The sequence below is a fragment of the Penicillium rubens genome (genome assembly GCF_028828025.1).
Source record: "Penicillium rubens strain IBT 27055 chromosome Unknown utg000003l_segment0_segment0, whole genome shotgun sequence".
Classification (NCBI taxonomy): domain Eukaryota; kingdom Fungi; phylum Ascomycota; class Eurotiomycetes; order Eurotiales; family Aspergillaceae; genus Penicillium; species Penicillium rubens.
The window spans coordinates 2809079-2826676 of record NW_026890601.1 but is presented as its reverse complement, the minus strand read 5'-3'; the positions used below and the strand labels follow the sequence as shown (position 1 = coordinate 2826676).

Below are 17598 nucleotides of genomic sequence, written 5' to 3'. Positions count from 1 at the left end.
AGATGCCCTGTAGATCGCGACCCCAGAGAGACGCGCAGACGCGACGGGAACGTGACTTGCAGCGACCAGCGACCAGCTTCCGAGGGTGATGTGCCCGAGAGATCGAGGAGTTGTTCTCGCTTTGTTTTAAGAAGAACAAAAATTTAGGCCTAGGTATCCAGGAATCCGGTGCGACGACTCAGGAGGTTGAAGTGAGGAAAAGTAGATGAGGAAAAAGGGTGGAGGCGTGAAGATCACTGAAGAATCTCAACTCTCGACTTTTTTGGGCTGTTCTGTATCGCATTGGAGACTGGAATTTCATGTTCTTTATATTTCCGCTGTTCTTTAAAGACTACAGTCTCACTTCCATAGTCTTTGTTGTTACTCTCTTTGTCAACAATTGCGCCTCGGACTGCTACGGTCTTGCTATTTTTGTTTCAAGTCTTGCCCTGTTTGAAGGACTTTGTTCTTGTATACAGAACAACCAACGTGGTCCTGCTCCTGATTCGGTCGCTACTAAGACATAGATTGAATACTATACAACGGTCGCAAAAAGGCTGAAGTGAAAGCAAGATGTGATCCAAGTGGTCTTACAGGTCTAGCACGTCCAGGCAGCCATAGTGCCATCTTTACGTCCCTCCACAAGGTAGCCATCCTTAAGACGAACCCGCTCAACGGTCGCAGGGGATGACTCGTCATCGTCAAGCCCAACACCTGGACCACAGTCCCAGTGGTTTCCATCGGCCTTGTCGTAGACCTTGACCACATTCTCTCCGGCAGCGGCCACGATTCGTTTAGAATCGAACATCATGTCGGTGATGGGCTTGTCATAGGCATAAGCGTCGTAAATAGATCCCATACGTAGATCCCAAATCTATGAACAAATTAGAAACAAGGCCTAGGCGAGAAAGAAAAACTGGACTGCTTACCCGAATGCTGCGATCGAGACTGCCCGTGACCAGATGCACATCGTCAAATTGGAGACACGTGACCGGCCCCGTGTGTCCTACAAGACTCCGGTGGACATGACCACTGCGCAAATCCCACAGACGGACCATGCCGTCTGCTGTACCGCATGCCAGCGCAGCGTCAAAGCACTGCACTGCGCCAATGAAGTCGGCTGAAGCATCGGGCATGCGACCCGATGGTCTCCAGTCAGAGTCACCCATCATGGAAGACGATGCCTGGGCGGACGCCCACAAAACGTCTAAAGTTTGGACACAGCGTCCTTTGACTAAATCCCATTGTCTGAGCGTCTTGTCTGCAGATCCTGAGATTAGGGTGTCGCCCTTGAAATGGAGCGCTGTAACCTCGTCGACGTGTGCCTCTAGCGAGAATACATTACAGTCTTCGAGGTTCAAGGACGGCGGTACTGGGAAGTTGTGCTCTGCGCCTCCCTCCTCTTGGTCACGCTCGTGCCTGTTGAGGCGCCCGTCCCGGGTCGCGGGCCGAGCACGGCTCAGGTCCCACAGCTTGACGGAGGCATCCATGGACCCCGTGGCCACGATGTTATCCTCCACTTGTAGGCAGCGAACCGAGGCATTATGTCCCTCCAAGAAACCGGAGCATCGGCCGACATTCATGTCCCAAACTCTCACAGTATCATCTAGTGCAGCGCTGACCATAGTTCCAAATGGATAGTCGAAGTCAATAGCTGTGACCATGTCGGTATGTGCTTCTATTTCCTTGATCAAAGATCCCGGGGCGAAGTGCTCATGTAGAATTGGCATCGACCGTTTCCCTAAATTTGCTATCAGTTGAGATTCGCGTACCAGACCGGAGAATTCCATACTATTAGATCGATGTCGTAGACTTTTTGGTGAGGGTGAAGGGATTTTCTCATAGATCGACTCTGACATGAACGAAGCGTCCATCGCTGGATCTCCCGACGACGCAATAGAACCATCCTGGCCGTCTGACCGCGGCGTCGCAACTGGTGTTTCTTGTGATTCCTCTTCTGGGAGATCTTCCAACTTATTATCTAGATCCGTCACTGTTCCATCTTTGTCAGTTATTTCGCCATGACCCCATCTGTCTCGATGTGATGACCCACGTTCTTGCTCCAAACCCGCTTCGTCCATTTCCAAGCCGGCCAATCGATCGAGAACAATCTTGCGCATTTTGTGCAAGTTGGCGACCTTGTTATCGATTTCGTGGATCTCCGCGCTACACATGTTCTTCCGGATTCCCATCAACTCCAACTTGCGACTCAGCGATTTCCGCTGGTCCTTTAACCCGGCCGGGCCGGCAGTCAAGGTTCCACCTCTCTCGACATCCTTGAGAAGCTTCCCCTTGGAGGTGCGCCTTCGGTGTCGCTTCTTCTCGTGTTCATCTTCGGGGACGGAGGCCTGGAAGCCTTCGAAAAGGGAGTAGGAGCTGGTGTCTTCAGGGATGTTGGCGAGAAGATCATCCGGGAGGGAGGAGAGGGCACGGGACTGGATCTCGGTAGTTGAAAGCTTTGAGCGGACAAGGTCGGTCGGTGTTGTTTGTGTTAAAGAGAACACCTTGCGCTGCGTGGCCGGTCGCCGCAGCTCGCGGTGGATGTCGGTCATAGCATTGTGCAAGTGGGTGGTATTCGGTTCGGCCGGTCCCATCAGGTGTCCTGCAGTTGTTGTGACTTTTCGTCCGAATGCCTCGATATGACGAGTCTGAAATCACCGCAGATGAAATCCAATCAGCCTGCAGTTTGGTGGGGGGCGTCATCGGAGAGTGGAAAAAAGCCTACCGTTAAGCCGGTGCCCAGAAGGCCATCGCCCTCGACGATGTCTGACAGACCCGACGGCGAGTCGTCGCGGCGCTGGTTCTCCATGAGACGGAGAATGTCTGGGCTCAACCAAAACCCATGCGATACGAGGAGAGGAAAGTTGAGAGCTTGTGGTAGGTTGAAGTAGGAGACTTGGTGTCCACGCGAGTTTACCGCGTTCCCCGGGTACTGCCGTATGGTACTTTTACGGGCTGAAACCAGCCTATGTAGATACTTTCGCTTTCGACTTGTCCGAATTTGACTTGAATTAATATCTGATCAAAGTCCAAGGATACATATGTATTCATGTGTGGGTTTTAGATCGATTTGTGGTATCCCTGCAAGTGCCTCGGTCGCATATGGCCCCAAAGTACCAAATGCGAAGATCTTCGTAACGCTTATAGTACTTGTTCACCGGTCTTTCTATCTGTAATTGGTGGGCTCTTCATATGAGGAGTGAGGTAGAGCTTTCTAAGAGAGCACATTCCTTTTTTCCCCCTCTTCTGCGACGTATAAATGGGGGAGACAAGCGGAGTGGATTTGAAGTATCCGAAAACAACTTCGCAGTCCCGCAGTTTCTCTCCATCTACACTTCACCACAAATCAAGCCATGGATAGCGCCATTGACCTCTCCGATGCCACCAAGGCTTTGGACCTTGCTAACATTCGTTTCCAGTTAATGTGAGCTCTAATCTTTCCTCCAGCTGAAAAACTCCCGAAATATCTCCCCCCGCCCCCGCCATAGCCTTATTATACCCCGAAACACTACACTTCTATTGAACCCCCAAACCCCACACAATGAGAGCTGCTAGCTGATATTCCAGGCCCTCAGTCGACTGGAAGACACGATTACCTTCCACCTGATCGAACGGGTTCAATTCCCACTGAACAAGACTGTCTACGTCCCCGGCGGCGTTAAGATCCCCAACAGCGAGCTCAGTCTGTTGGACTACCTGCTCCGCGAACAAGAGCGCATACAGTCCCGAGTACGCCGTTACCAATCCCCCGACGAGTACCCCTTCTTCCCGGACGTGCTCGAAGAGCCGATCCTGCAGCCGCTGGAATACCCGCGCATTCTGCACGAGAACGATGTCTGCGTCAACGACGTGATCAAGGAACGGTACATCAACGAGGTCCTGCCGGCGGTATGTCCCGGGTTTGGACGGGAGGATCGTGGCGAGACACAGGAGAACTACGGTTCCGCGGCGACCTGCGATGTTGCTTGTTTGCAGGCGCTGTCGCGTCGCATTCATTTTGGAAAATTCGTTGCTGAGTCGAAGTTCCAGAAGGATCCTGAGACTTTTGTTCGTCTGATTAAGGCCGAGGATCGGGCCGGCATCGATGCTGCTATTACCAATTCTGCGGTTGAGCTGAAGGTTCTTGAGCGTTTGGGTCTCAAGGCGAAGACTTATGGCACTGATCCTGCTTTCCCTGATGAGAACGGTCCCAAGATTAACACTGATGCCGTCGTTGCTATGTACAAGGTGCGAAAAAAAAAAAGAAAATGTGGGCTTTTGCTTTTGGGTGCATAATTGCTGACTCTTGTGCTACTTTGATAGGAATGTGTCATCCCGTTGACCAAGATTGTCGAGGTCGAGTATCTCATGCAGAGACTCAAGGGCACGCAATGGGCATAAGGAACACTTTGACATAGGTAAGGTTATGATATGATCAATTTATCGAAACATCGAAACTCAGCATTATATGAATTATGTGAATTATATGGCCGGCGTCAGTCTGTCCCCAGATATACAGAAGAAACTAGAACCGAATAAATTTTGTCGTAACTGGACATGAAATTGCACCGGACTACAAAGTCGTAATATTAACTACGACATATATTGCGTAAGAGCCTTAACCATAGGCTCGAACTGAGCCGCCTCAATCAAAATCAAGCTACCTTTCGTCCGGATACCCAGCTCCTGGAACGCACGTTTCGAGTCTGAGTGCCCTTCGTCGGACTTATGGGTGTATTCAATAGGGCCAGCACAGAGCGCATGGCGCTCCACAACCTCGTCTTCGGGGTGGAAGAAGAAGCGCTCGGCCTGCTCACCACCCTTCTTCTTTTTCTTCTGAGGCCGCGACTCTTCCTGGTCGAGCTTCGACTCGACTTCCTCGTAGTTCTTGGAAAGGACCAAATAGTGCGAGAAAGTGTAGGGCTCCTTGTCCTCAATAGCCCAGGCAATCTCTTCCTGGAGCATGTTGTACATGGGCGGGACAATCTCGGAGGGCATGTTGATGAGCCGCTCGGTCAGGATAAGGCCTATGGGAGGGATTGGGGTTTGGGAAAGGAGCTCGGAAGCAGCGGAGAGGGACGGGTTGGAGGCGGCTTTGGTCTTGAGGTAGTTGATGAGGTCCTGTACGACGGGTTTGTCCTAGGGGCATATTGTTAGTACAATGAAGAGACGAAGATCGTAATTGACAAACCTTGTGCTCCTGCAGATTGAGAACTGTCAAGAACGCATAAGGATCCGACTCATGTCCATCAACCTTCACTGTCGATCCCAGCGTTGGCTGAGAGAGAATCAGATCAGCCAGCGCCGACATGTCGAAGATCTGGGCATCGTTGTCGAATAGCTGGCGCAGAAGGTTCTTCAGACCGTGGAAATCGATAGGTTGAGGGTCGAACCATTCAAAGTCGACATTGACTAGGTCCATTTCCTGTGGTCGTCATTATTGTTAGCAATCCGACGGCACACAGTCCAGTCCAGGATGCAAGTCTAACCTCGTCCGAGTCGGAGTTCTCTGGCTGGGTGCCGCCCATGGTGACATCACCGAGATCTTTCCGCTTAACCATATTGTGCTAATTGAGGTATGTTTTGTCTTGAATTGGGTAGAATTGAAGTTCAAAAGTTGATCTTGGCCCCACGCTCGGCCGCTTTCGAACTTTTTCCCTTATCGGTTGTTATCGCCGACGTAGGTCATTGTTGGCTGTCCGGATCAGATCCTCATCGATTGATTTTGGTGCTCTATAATAAACCGTATACATTGATTTGGTGTCTTAGGAAGATCCGGAGGACTCATTTTAATATATAGGGTGTCATTGGTAAGCTGTCCAAGAGTGTACCTAGGTAATGGTCGATATATTTGCAACAGGTATGTACGGACCAAGTAAACAACAACACAAAAGACTTGAAATATTAAAGCCTCTGAAAGCTTCATAGTGATATAGATTCATACACTATGTAATCCTAAAATATCACACCCTGAGAACCACTGCTTTTAGAGCCAAGTCTCCAAGTCTAAACATCATACTCAACAGCTTCAACAGTCGGCACTTTATGAAGCTTAACATCAAAGAACTGAGCGACAAGCTGCACACAATCCCAAATAACCTGAACCTCCTCCCGAGGAACACCAATGCGCCTCGTACCACGAATATGCCAATGGGTCTCCTTGGGCAGATTCTGACTCATGATACCAGGAAGCACAACAAGCTGGGTGTCGAGATCATCCAAGACCTGCCGATCCGACAAAAACAACCCATACGTAATCTCCTTGGAAATCCAAGAAAAGTCCTTATGCGCACTGAATAAATCCAGGGTGCCGGTCGTGTTACGCGCGTACAGCTTCTGCAACCACCCAGTGCCCCGCTCGTGGTTGGCCTTGTCGCATTGCCAACCCTCGCGGGTGAAGGTGAAATCCTTGTCCTCGTCGCGTTCGACCTCGCTAATGGCCAGAATTGCCTCAATGGGCTTGCATACTCCGACTATAGGCACGGATTTGACGAGTGCCTCGCGCAGCCGGCGGATCAGGGCTTGCCGGGCTGTTGAGGTTGCATAGTCTGCTTGCTGGGTGAGGTGGAGGTAGAGCTGGTCTGCTCGCTCCGGGTCTGGGCTGGCGGCTAGTGTGGAAATGGCTAGGATATACCATTTATCGTTGCCCAGACTCGTGGTTTTGAAGCGGTTCTCTAGCTCGGTGAAGAGTTGGCGGTAGCGGGGCTGAATTTCCGCTGTTGTGGAAGAACTCATTTTTCTTGACGGCTGATATGGTAGAAGAATTGAAACGATTTTGGGCTTCAGGTGCAGGTTGTTGGCTCGTATTGGTAATCGAGAAAACATGGTGTATATTTGTACAATTACAGTGTCCAATACAACGTAAAGGTGTGGTCTCTCCAGCAATCGCAGTGCGCCGCGGCGGCTGAAGTGGGTCGCTGCATGTTCGAAGCATTTTCGACGTTGTATGATATTCTATGTTGTAGTATGAAACATCGAATTTTTCTTTCTAGAGAAGTAGAATCCTCGATTTTAGGGGGAGTATAATGAAATAACTTTTATGTACTACCTTATAGTAGCGACTATCCCTACATCACAGACATATATAGGCCGATTTGTTGGACAGATAGATCACACACACATCCACAAACACAACTCAAGATGAAGGTAATAAGTAGAAAGATATCTACACTAGCTCATTTTAATTAATAACCAAGATAACCCCTTTACAACATATGTACATAGTACTATAGCAAACTACAAGCACATCGCGTTCTACGTGAACAAGTATATAAGTGGGGCACTAACAGGAACTCTAAAGCATCAACAGTGTCATCGAGCTCTGCCTTGATAGCAAGTCAGCAAGTCAAATCAGAACCCCAAAGAAGGACCCAGAGCATACCTAGGTATACGATGAAAGTAATGAACAATGATCTTTTGTCATTACCCTCAAACTGGGCTACGCCCCACTATGATCTCAGTGACTCCAGGATGACATCACAACCACCATACGAAGTATAAGACTGAGCTCTTCCAATGGTATAAATCAATCAATCAACCTCTTCCATTCAAACAAACTTCTCTTCCATACCACTCTAAGCCTCCCAACCCCCATTTCACTCTACATCTACACAAAATGTCCGTATCAGGCGCAGGTCAACCCGGCAGGGGCACCCGCCAGAACATGGCCATGTCAGGCTCAGGTCAATCCAGCGTCGGAAACCGCAGCATGTACGAGTCAGGCGATCAGCGCAACGTCCCCGTGTCAGAACTCAAAGAGCGCGCCCGGTACGCGGAGGGCATGCCCACCAGCCACAAGAACCTTGATTCCAAGGACGGCCGCTCCATTGCCAACAAGCTTGCCTCCCAGGAGAACAAGCCCGATCCCTCACACCACCACAACAACGAGTATGACGCCGAGGCGGAGATGAGCAAGCAGAATCCTACCAAGCCTGTAAGTTGCATACAGCCTCGCCTTATATGAAAGCCTTGACCAAGTCACATCTGCTAACGATTGTTTCGATACAGGCTGAGCAGCATGGCAATGCTCCATCCAAGGGTGCTAGGATCGATGCCGAACTCAAGGCTGATGATGAGCAGCGTCTGCAGGAAAAGGGTATCAAGCACTAGGTTTGTTAATGCTGTTTTCTGACGTTACAAAATACCCCCTCATGTCTTCTGATCGGAATCGAATATTCGTCAGCCAGGGATGGAGGGGTTGGTGGTACAACATGATGTACGATAATAATGATATATGGTCTAACGTACTCGGAATGAGTAACGAGGCCTCTGAATGAATCCATGGATACCTACATTGAAGATAAAACAGATGGTTGAAAATGCGTAGCTTGGATACAGTACCTACGTACCTATCCGCGCCTGATTTTCCCATCACCTCTTCTATCTATGCTCCTTTTTCGTATACCCTGTTATAACAGATCAGAAAGAATCGATAGGACTCGGTGAGAAAGACAACGTATAAATAAGCAAAAACTAACTGAAGGCGGGTATACCGAAACGCCAATGTAGTGTGGTAACAACCTATATATTAAGGACAGCAATAGTATGATCTCACTGCAGATAGCCAAGGGATCTAGGCCTCAGCCAAGGAGTCTAGGCAGGAGCCTAAATGCAAATCCTACATGCCTGAGATCTGTATTGTAAACCCCCGAATTAGGGTTAGAGTTGCAGCATGGAAAAGGCCAGTGTTAATAGGAATTAACTGGGATTTTCAGCATAACTAGAGGTGACAAGAATACGTGAATATAGACTAATGCCTTATAGTTATGGCGTAAATATTACGAGGGACACTCGGTCATCCACTATCATACTCTTTATAAAGAGCTGACCAACTTCTGGGTAGCCTTTAAAATCGCCCAGGGTCAGGTGAGGACTCTACCATAATTATTCATAACAGAACGAATTCATTGACATAAAGCGTTCGTTATAACAGGACTCTGACCCTTAAAATGCCTATCCTGTTGCCCACTAGCTATACAGTTATCAGATCAGCATTCCTATACCCCTCGTAGTTCGATAGTTCGTGCACCCAGTAGAGCGATTTACTAACTCGTTGCTGCAATCAAGCGACGGGGGTCCTCAACAGCAACCCCCCAAAACTGAAACTAGAGCTACCAAATCAAACATACATACATACTCATCTCCACCACTTCCACCGAATCGTTTTGTCTTCAGGTTTCGGGAAATAAGCCTCTACCATCTCAATGAAATAGGCTGGGTTCTTCTCGAGTCTCGGTCTTAAGAAACTCAATATCGACAGCGTTATATCTGGATGATAGTCCGAACCTCGCACAGCCGAACAACAATAACACGCTGCTGTGCAGTGTCCTATTCCCTTGCTATATTCGGTAGTCGATAGACGATTTTTGCAGCAGCCACAGCCTCGACTACAACAACCCCCTCTCGTAATACAGTCTTGGACTAGCTCCCTGCGAAGATACCAAGCCGGGTCTTGTCTTAAGGAATCATAGTACTTCCTTAAAGGACCTAACGGAATCATTGACTCGGTGTGCTTAATCGTCATATACGTTCTTCGAAGGGTTTGAAGCTCGGTTTCGTATACTTTCTCTTCCTCGAACGTCTTTTTTTCCGAGATACGAAATTTCCTCGTAATATATTCCTCCGCCTGAAGAATTTCTCGAAGGAGATAGTCGGTTACAATGACTTTCATAAGGATGTCGATATTGATTTCGAGGCCGTTGCCGTACTTGAGAGACCTATTTTTGTCTGGTGGTTCTATTTCGTAGCCTTGAGCAGGCTTAAGTCCCTTATTCCTTCTGAACATATTGGAGACGACGATTAAGAATGAATCTTGAGTAAACAGGGATGAAGCCTCTTCTAGCGGATTCGAAGTACTACATATATATGACGGGACACCGATATGGCCGCCACCAAAACGGGTATAGCTAAAATACCCAAAGAGACCACTAAAAAGACCACTAAAAAGACCACTAAAAAGACTACGGCCGTATAAGCGGCCGATTATTTATTTTGACAAATACTGAGTGATCTGGATGGATTTACTGGAAACCCGTAGCTATCAACGAGTCGTGGAGAAGCATATACCACTGTCGAGAAGTCTGTTCTAGGTCGTACACAGATTTCATCAGAAGACCAATCTGGTCTTCCTTTTGAACGGAAGTTTAGTGAAGCTTAGCAGTCTCTTTAGCGATTTGCTTTGCTCCGCAGGCAGCTTGGTTTTCGGGGAGTTTAACAAGGATTGATTCCTTGATCGTCGAGCAATGGGAAGATAAGAAGATTGTCTATACCCCTAAGAAGCCTGTAGCCACAGTGGCGTCCATCGGTGCGCGTGATATCCAGACTTTGAAGGATCGAGGCTGCAAAATGAAGGCGAACTAGGAGAAGGCACTCTTGAATGGCGGGGTTCGAATTGACCGTCAGGGCTTCTTCCAGAAAAAGGGAGTCAAGGACTCGCCCTATTTCGCCAACTTGCAAGGTCAAGTTTCCAAATGGTTAGTTTGGCAAGTGAATGTACAGACTGGTCACGAGTTTGGTGTAGATGTTATCAGTGACAAAATGAAAGAGAGCATGAACGCGGAACCGCCGAAGGAGCTCTGGCTGGAGGCATAGAGGTGCAAAGGTCATACTGGAGATACTCATGTCGACCGCAATTTCGCCAGAGATTTCTACGGGGCGGTTATTATCTTAGGATTGAACGACAATCATCCAGCTGACATTTTATTTGATGTACCTAGGTAGCTTCCAAGGCTTAGGTGCTCGCAGTCATGACCTGTCGCTATTTCTGATACCTTCAATATTGGCATAAGTCAACGCTATTACTCAGAATACTCTCAGTAGGTGTGATTTTTCATGTCACTTCCACTTGCCAAAGACACAGTGGCATCATATCACACTTACCCACGCACAAGCGGGAACCCGTATAGTAGCAGTCTACATGAAGGGGCAAATGCGGTTCAAATCCAGGGCATGTCATTGTAAAATGCGGGAATAAATAGAACATGTCATGAGATCGCTTTCTAAACGCAATTATGCGATATGTACAAGACCCGACATTTCAAGAGCCGAAATATAGTACAAAATGAAGTATCGGCAGCCTAAACAGAGCCAGAGTAACAGGCATCAGATACCTGCAACCGTTCCAAAGGGTGACCGGCTTATTTAGCCAGAAGAAAATGGCTTGGGTGGGTGAAGACACTCACTGCCAAGGAAGGCAGTGCCCATCGTCACAGATACCGAGGCAATGGGAGGCATATATCCGGACTTAAGCCAAACACCGGAATCCTGTTCGGGGGGTGGGGTGGAGTGTAGGGAGGCTGGGCAAGCCGAGGAGGGGCCCAAGGCACAAACTGTGCCGGTGAGACCTAGGATCAGCCATCCAGGGTAAACTTGGGATCATCGTCATGCGGCTCAGCAAAGACATGGCTCCAGTATTCCTCGACTCTCTTGCACAGGTCTACTTTGTTCTCCCACGTCTTGAACGCCGTTTCGAGCTGGCAGCTCACCCATTTGATTTCCCCCCAGTAAGCTTTTTCAACATCGTATCCAAATCGCTGGATGGTCTGTGGGGGTGCCGTCCAGGCCCGTCCATCTGAGCCGTCTTCCTTCAAGGTAGGTGTTGTTTCCCACCCCAAGCCGAAGATCCTATCACCTGGGTTGAACTTGGGATAGTTTGCGTGGATGAAGAAAATGTGCGGTGCGGGGGCAACGGACTCGTCTTTTACACGCCACTTATCCTGTTGGATCAAGGCAAAGTCCTCGCGTGGATCTGATTGTGCCATAGCTGATCCAGACAGCCCATCCGCATTCGCGTGTCCGATGGCTTGCACCCTCTCGCTGACAGTGTAAAAAGGCGCGCCTACAGCCGAGGCAGCTTGAATGAAGGTTTCCTTGTCTCCCTCGCCAGGTCCACCTTGACTTAACAAGCGGAAATAATGCGAGGGGCCGTAAAAGTTATAATACGCCGCCAGCAACAGAGCTAGGGAGTGGGTCTTCTTAGAGACCAAGAATGCTCCGGTTTCTGACGATTGTCTGGCAGCCATGGATGGTGCCTGTTGGCGTGAAATCCTGTAGTATAACGGTGATGCGGAGGAAGCCCAGAAGTCTGGCCATGTAACAAGACCATTGGTTTTAAACGGCTCTGAGTCTAGCAGTTCCTCGGGTTTGCCGAGAGGGAAGCAGTCCGCATCCATCCAGACAATGTCTTCGAATGACGAGAAAAGAACAGCGAAGATCTTGAGCTGATAGTGTTCAATGATATCTTTACCCACAACGTCCGCCAGCACCAAGCACCGCGCATCGAGTTTGGGAAGCACCTCGTTGCAAAGATGTTTCTCGTGCTCGGTGGCATCCTTCATGTAGAGTTCAACCGGTAACTTTGACCCCGCGCGGCGGAGCATGCGTAGTGATGAGACAAAAACGGGGAGGTATGTTGAACCAGCTGTTGATACCAGTCCTCGCTTGCCTGGGGTATGAATCGGCTTCAACTCCTTGCCCGAGTTCTTGACATCCTCGATGAAAGCCGCATGGGCTTCTTCCATTTTGTGCACATCTTCCTCGCTCAGGCTCGTCAGATCGGGTCGGGGCAGGTCTTTTGTGGGATCAAAGTGCTGAGCTTCAGCATCGCCTCGCTTTTCCGGGGAAGGACAACTCGGTTTGTGGCGTTCAATTATGGGTCGAAGGACTTTCCAGAAGTCTTTCTGGCGTTCGGTGAGGGGTACCTCGAATGCTGTGTTTGGGACTAAGGGGACAGTGGAGGACGCGGTGATCGGAGATCGGTAAAAGTGGACGGTGCATACTAGAATCAAAGCGAGCGTCGCCAGTACGAGCGCCTTCACTCTCCCAGGTCGCAAAGCACTCATTATTGCTAGATAGATCGGGTAACTGCGCTTTGGTCCAGGGGTTCAGGGAATGGCGCACGGCCACGCCGATCGATCTTTATTGACCAAGTCAAGGAAGTAAAAAGGCTCACATATATTGATATTGCTCGATGGACAAAGCGCGATGACCGGTTGATGTGTTGTGGCGTAGGTATTGTTCCAGGGCGGAAAGAGATCTGGGCTTGGCAAGTCTTTGCCGCGTGGGCAAATACTTTTTTACATCAGTACGGAGTACGCGAACCAGCAATTTTGTCTATATATATTGTTATTATTGTTATATCGATATAATTAATATAATTCAGGTTGGATCCATTAGTTTCAATCTCGGACATGAGACACGAGATCACTGGAATCCACCAATTTCATACTATGAAAGCCCCCCTGCTAACTAGCGTACGTTATAAGGCCAACATCAAGGCCAGATTATGGAACGAAATCGAAGAACCCATGTGAGACACTGAGGGATTATATTCCAATGATATCAATGAATTTCATGATCATCGTGGAACCATTTGCCTTTTCGAAAAGGCGCCCCAGTCCACTTGGACAGTTCTCCCTAGACGACTAAAACGCGGATCAGCCTCCACCGGGGAAGATCGCATATCCACCCCCCAATCTTTCTCCGTCATATTATTCCATCTTTTCCCACTCTGCAGGACTCAGAGAGTTTATCGTATTTATTTAAATCCGACTTCCCCCTCAAATCCCTGTCCGATTTCGCCGATCTCGTGGCATTCGATATTTCCGCCCCAATTACAAATCTTCAACCCCCGAGCCTTGGAAGTAGCCTACGCCCCGTGAACGCCTAATATTCCAATCGCTCAGGTCTCTCAAGGTCTAAACGGATGGACTCCGTGCGGGCATTGCCCACGCCCGTCAATGATGGCCTCCGATAATGCGGATCGTCCCTCGCGAGACCCCGCGCCTAAGGGAAAATCCCGCAAGACCGATCCGAACGCTCCGATCCGGAAACGCCGCAAGAGAACTGTGGTCAGCGGAGCCCCCGACGACTGCTTTGCCTGCTCCAAGCGAGGAGCACGGTGTGACCGGCGCCGACCTTATTGTTCCCAGTGCCTCGACCTCGGCCGCGAATGTTCCGGATACAAGACGACGTTGACATGGGGTGTTGGAGTCGCAAGTCGAGGGAAACTCCGGGGACAGAAGCTTCCGGTGATGCAATCGGAGGAACAATTATCGGGGAATGCTGTGAAATCGCAACCGGAGGCCTCAAGCAGCAGCGGTCCATCTTCGCGGGTTCCTGGTGATTCTTCGGCCCCGATGCCTCCGTCAACCGGCCCTGAAATGGCATCGTTTGGTACAAGGACGCCGAGTGTGAAACAGGAAGGTAGCCCACCTATTATGCCTGCTGCCTTTGACATGTGTTCGGACATGGCTTGGACAATGGACATGCCAGATCCACAAACGTGGTCGAGCACGCTTGCTGCTCCCCCTGCGATTTCAGGGCTTCCTTTGCCCAGTCGGCCGATGATTCCAAACAATACAAGCCAAGATATGACTCCGGAGCCACCATTGCTATATGCTCCCATTCAAAGCCCGACGGCTAATTCTGGGTCTCTGGTTTGGCCGACGGCAGTTCCATCCTCGTCCCAGGCTGCTACTCCCCCAGCGTCACAAGACACGGATGAGGAGGAGGTCAAATACGATCCTAATTATAATATGCTCTGGAACGCCGCGCATTCTCCCTCACTCTCTCAGCTCCTCTTGGCACGATCCGTGGGACGGACCCCGCGTCTTCGTTATCTCATCAGTTACTACGCCGAAGTCATTACCCCCATGATTGTCGCCTTCGATACTCCGACAAATCCGTTCCGGACTCAAGTTATACGCTTGGCGATGGAGAGTGAGGCTCTACAGGAGGCGATTGCAACGTTGGCTACGAGCAACTTGCGCCAGAGGCGAGAGCACAACCACCTCTCCACGGAACGAACTCTGCCAGCACGGATGTCATCAATGGCTCATCGCGCCCTCACTGATGAAGATTTCCAAGATCGATATGGCATCTCAATGGTCGAAGGGTATATGAGAGAAGAAAATCACCATCGAGGGATGGCCGTCAAGGCTTTAAATGCTGATTTGGCTGACCCTCGTCGCCGATTGTCGGACTCTGTACTGGCAACATTGTTAATGCTCTGTCTGTTCCATGGCTGTGATACTGGCGTTGCCGGATTCCGCGCACAATTCGCTGGAGTAACAAGACTACTTGCGATCCGAATGCGCCATTCCCGTGTCATACCGGATAGCCTCAAATGGTTCATCCGCATGTTCTCGTGGTTTGATACATTAACAGCTACCACAAACGACCGTGACGTCCAACTACGCGGAACATGTTTGGAGATCAGCTCCAAAACCGATGGAGAATGGGGTCTGGAGAACCTGGCCGGCTGTGATGGTCGTCTCTTCAAGCTGATTTCTCAGCTGGGCCGTTTGAATCTCCTCAGCCAGGAACAGGAGCCCAGCCTATCGCGCCCAAAGGATGCTAGTGTCTCCACTGCATCCCTCCCTCCTAATATGTTGTTCCCGGGATGGGAAACAGTTGTGCCCAATCCAGGAATGGGCTCCGTACCCGAATACGGATTTTCTCTTCCCACACCGCCGCAAAGTAGCGACTCATCCCGTCGTCCTTCCTCTCCAGAATTCTGGACAGAGTGGTATTCGCTCAGGCAGCGACTCGAATCCTGGCGATTCGACCCACCTGCTCAGGCCTCTCAGGCCGCTTTTCCTTCTCCGCCCTTGTCTGCATCTACAATGACCTGGAACGCTACTACCTATGTGACGCCACAGACTTCCTCATCAGCATATCAAGTGGCACCCGGGAATCTCCAGGACGTCTACCAGATCTCGGAGTGCTTCCGCCATGCAGCCCTTCTCTACTGCGAACGTCTAGCCGAGCCGACCCTTCCATCGTCTCATGGCCGTATTCAACATCTTGTCCAGCTTGCCATGCACTGCATCATCACCGTGCAATCAGACGTATATCTTCTCTGGCCACTGTTCATTGTCGGCTCGGAGTGTGTCCAGGACGATCACCGTTCGATCATCCGCGATCGCTGCAAGGATATCTCCAAGGACTCTGGCTTTATCAACAACATTTCCTGTCTACAACTTCTAGAACAGATCTGGGCGGAGCATTCGGATGAATCTTCATTCCCAATTTATCCCAGCGGGTTCGGTCCCCCGCCTCCGCTGGCTGGTGGCAGGGCACCAGCTTCTTCGCAGGCCTTCCGTTGGTCCCGTGTTATGCAGGCCAAGCGGGGTGACGGCGAGTACATGGTTGCATAGACGGGTTACCTTATATCTTTTTTTTAATTGCCCGAGCTATATGCTTGCGGTTTCCAGCTTTACAGCATTCTGGTGGGACGGACTCATTGGATTTTTCTTTGTTCAGGGATCAGCGACTCGCGTGTTGTGTTTTTGACAAACATGATATGATTCATTCTATGTGCAGAAATATTGCCTCCAGCCCAATACTATCTACATTATACATACTCTTCCTTTTCTGGTTTGCTAGGGGCTTAAATAGCATTTCATGCATGTCTGTACATATGTACCTGCAAAATCAGGATGACCTTTTAAATAGAACTAGATCATGTTATAATCTATCCATGGAATAGACCCGTGGCTAGCGGGTTCACCGTCCGCCCGCTACAAGCAATTCCCAATCAGCTGCTCCGCTGAACAACTTAGCAGTACGTTAAGGGGACATAACCTCGTCCTACATGACCAAGGCCCAAAGGCGCAGCCAAATAGGGGCTGGCCCAAGCCACTCGGAGATAACGAGAGGACCAACCCGAGTCATCCGTAGTTGGTATGCAACCTAACCAAAGCCCCCTTCGCCTAACTATCACACATCCCAGGCGTAGCGACAAAAGTACCAACCAACACCTATTCTGAACCTAGACCTATAGGCGCTTACGGAGTATGTTATAGGGCACAGGGCAAGGGCAGCCATGCAAACCCTATATGATCAGCACGCACAATGAAAACCTCAGAAGCCCAATACCGAGCCCAAGGTCAATAATACACGTACTAATAACCCTCGAGGACCTCCCCGACCGGTAGTATTCCAGCTGGGCCTAGAATACCAATAACAAACACTAAAACGGGCCCAAGGTTTTGTTTTGATTCTCCCACGGCAAAGCCGACACCCGCTCGTGCAAGGGGTGGCAGATAGATAGGATTCAGTTACGAACCATATTATCCATGTGATATAGTTTTATGGATCTTGTCCAGAGCGTGCATGCGTACATCAGTCCATGTTTAATTAGATGGCTAGGGGGTGAGATAGGTGCTTGCAAGTGTAGGTGAAGGCTGTTATTATTACGGAGTACCACTCCCTGTACTTCCAGACTTGGCGGGCTTGATATCAAAAAGCAAATTTACCAATTATCCACATTGAAATCCGCAGTCGACCAGGGTTCTGTAATCACGGAGTATCGAGTACCCACCCGGCATCTAGGCATCCAACCCCTATATCCAAAACCTGATTTGTCTAAGGATATTCAGCCGTTAGACCGCGCTTCGAGCATATGAATATGCATGATACACTAGTTGTCGGCTATACTAAGCTTACCGAGTCGCACGAGAAGCACATACAATTAAAACCAATTATTTCTGGGGAGACGGTGTGCAATAAGAGATTGCGTCCCCGTGCGCCAGTTGAAGGTTATGTTCCTACAGCCGAGGGAAGATGCGTCCCGGCTTCCAGCCCGGCCCCCCTGCAGCCTTGTTAGCGGGCTTGTGGGTTTTTGGGCTATAAACCTTC

The 17598-nt window shown here is 49.7% G+C and overlaps 7 protein-coding genes across 7 annotated transcripts; 3 read left to right on the top strand and 4 right to left on the bottom strand.

The window, feature by feature from the left end:
- Positions 1-577: 577 nt before the first annotated feature.
- On the bottom strand, positions 578-2788 carry mdv1 (uncharacterized protein; the record flags this gene model as incomplete). Its single annotated transcript, XM_061213969.1, has 4 exons — positions 578-853; positions 909-1972; positions 2033-2627; positions 2705-2788. 4 exons carry the CDS (start codon positions 2786-2788, stop codon positions 578-580), a joined length of 2019 nt encoding a protein of 672 aa, XP_061068400.1.
- A 544-nt stretch (positions 2789-3332) lies between these two features.
- N7525_007286 (chorismate mutase ARO7) lies at positions 3333-4359 on the top strand (the record flags this gene model as incomplete). The annotated part of the gene is made up of 3 exons (XM_002567818.1): positions 3333-3403; positions 3555-4206; positions 4282-4359. 3 exons carry the CDS (start codon positions 3333-3335, stop codon positions 4357-4359), a joined length of 801 nt encoding a protein of 266 aa, XP_002567864.1.
- A 192-nt stretch (positions 4360-4551) lies between these two features.
- Positions 4552-5519, bottom strand: N7525_007285 (protein-transporting protein BCP1; the record flags this gene model as incomplete). Its single annotated transcript, XM_002567817.1, has 3 exons — positions 4552-5097; positions 5150-5383; positions 5448-5519. The coding sequence occupies 3 exons, from the start codon at positions 5517-5519 to the stop codon at positions 4552-4554; spliced, it is 852 nt and encodes a 283-aa protein (XP_002567863.1).
- A 445-nt stretch (positions 5520-5964) lies between these two features.
- Positions 5965-6693, bottom strand: N7525_007284 (uncharacterized protein; the record flags this gene model as incomplete). Its single annotated transcript, XM_002567816.2, has 1 exon — positions 5965-6693. One exon carries the CDS (start codon positions 6691-6693, stop codon positions 5965-5967), a length of 729 nt encoding a protein of 242 aa, XP_002567862.2.
- Positions 6694-7573: 880 nt separating this feature from the next.
- Positions 7574-8067, top strand: N7525_007283 (uncharacterized protein; the record flags this gene model as incomplete). The annotated part of the gene is made up of 2 exons (XM_002567815.2): positions 7574-7891; positions 7966-8067. The coding sequence occupies 2 exons, from the start codon at positions 7574-7576 to the stop codon at positions 8065-8067; spliced, it is 420 nt and encodes a 139-aa protein (XP_002567861.2).
- Positions 8068-11306: 3239 nt separating this feature from the next.
- On the bottom strand, positions 11307-12797 carry N7525_007282 (alpha-mannosyltransferase; the record flags this gene model as incomplete). Its single annotated transcript, XM_002567813.1, has 1 exon — positions 11307-12797. One exon carries the CDS (start codon positions 12795-12797, stop codon positions 11307-11309), a length of 1491 nt encoding a protein of 496 aa, XP_002567859.1.
- Positions 12798-13697: 900 nt separating this feature from the next.
- N7525_007281 (Zn(II)2Cys6 transcription factor) lies at positions 13698-16115 on the top strand (the record flags this gene model as incomplete). Its single annotated transcript, XM_002567812.1, has 1 exon — positions 13698-16115. The coding sequence occupies one exon, from the start codon at positions 13698-13700 to the stop codon at positions 16113-16115; it is 2418 nt and encodes an 805-aa protein (XP_002567858.1).
- Positions 16116-17598: the final 1483 nt, after the last annotated feature.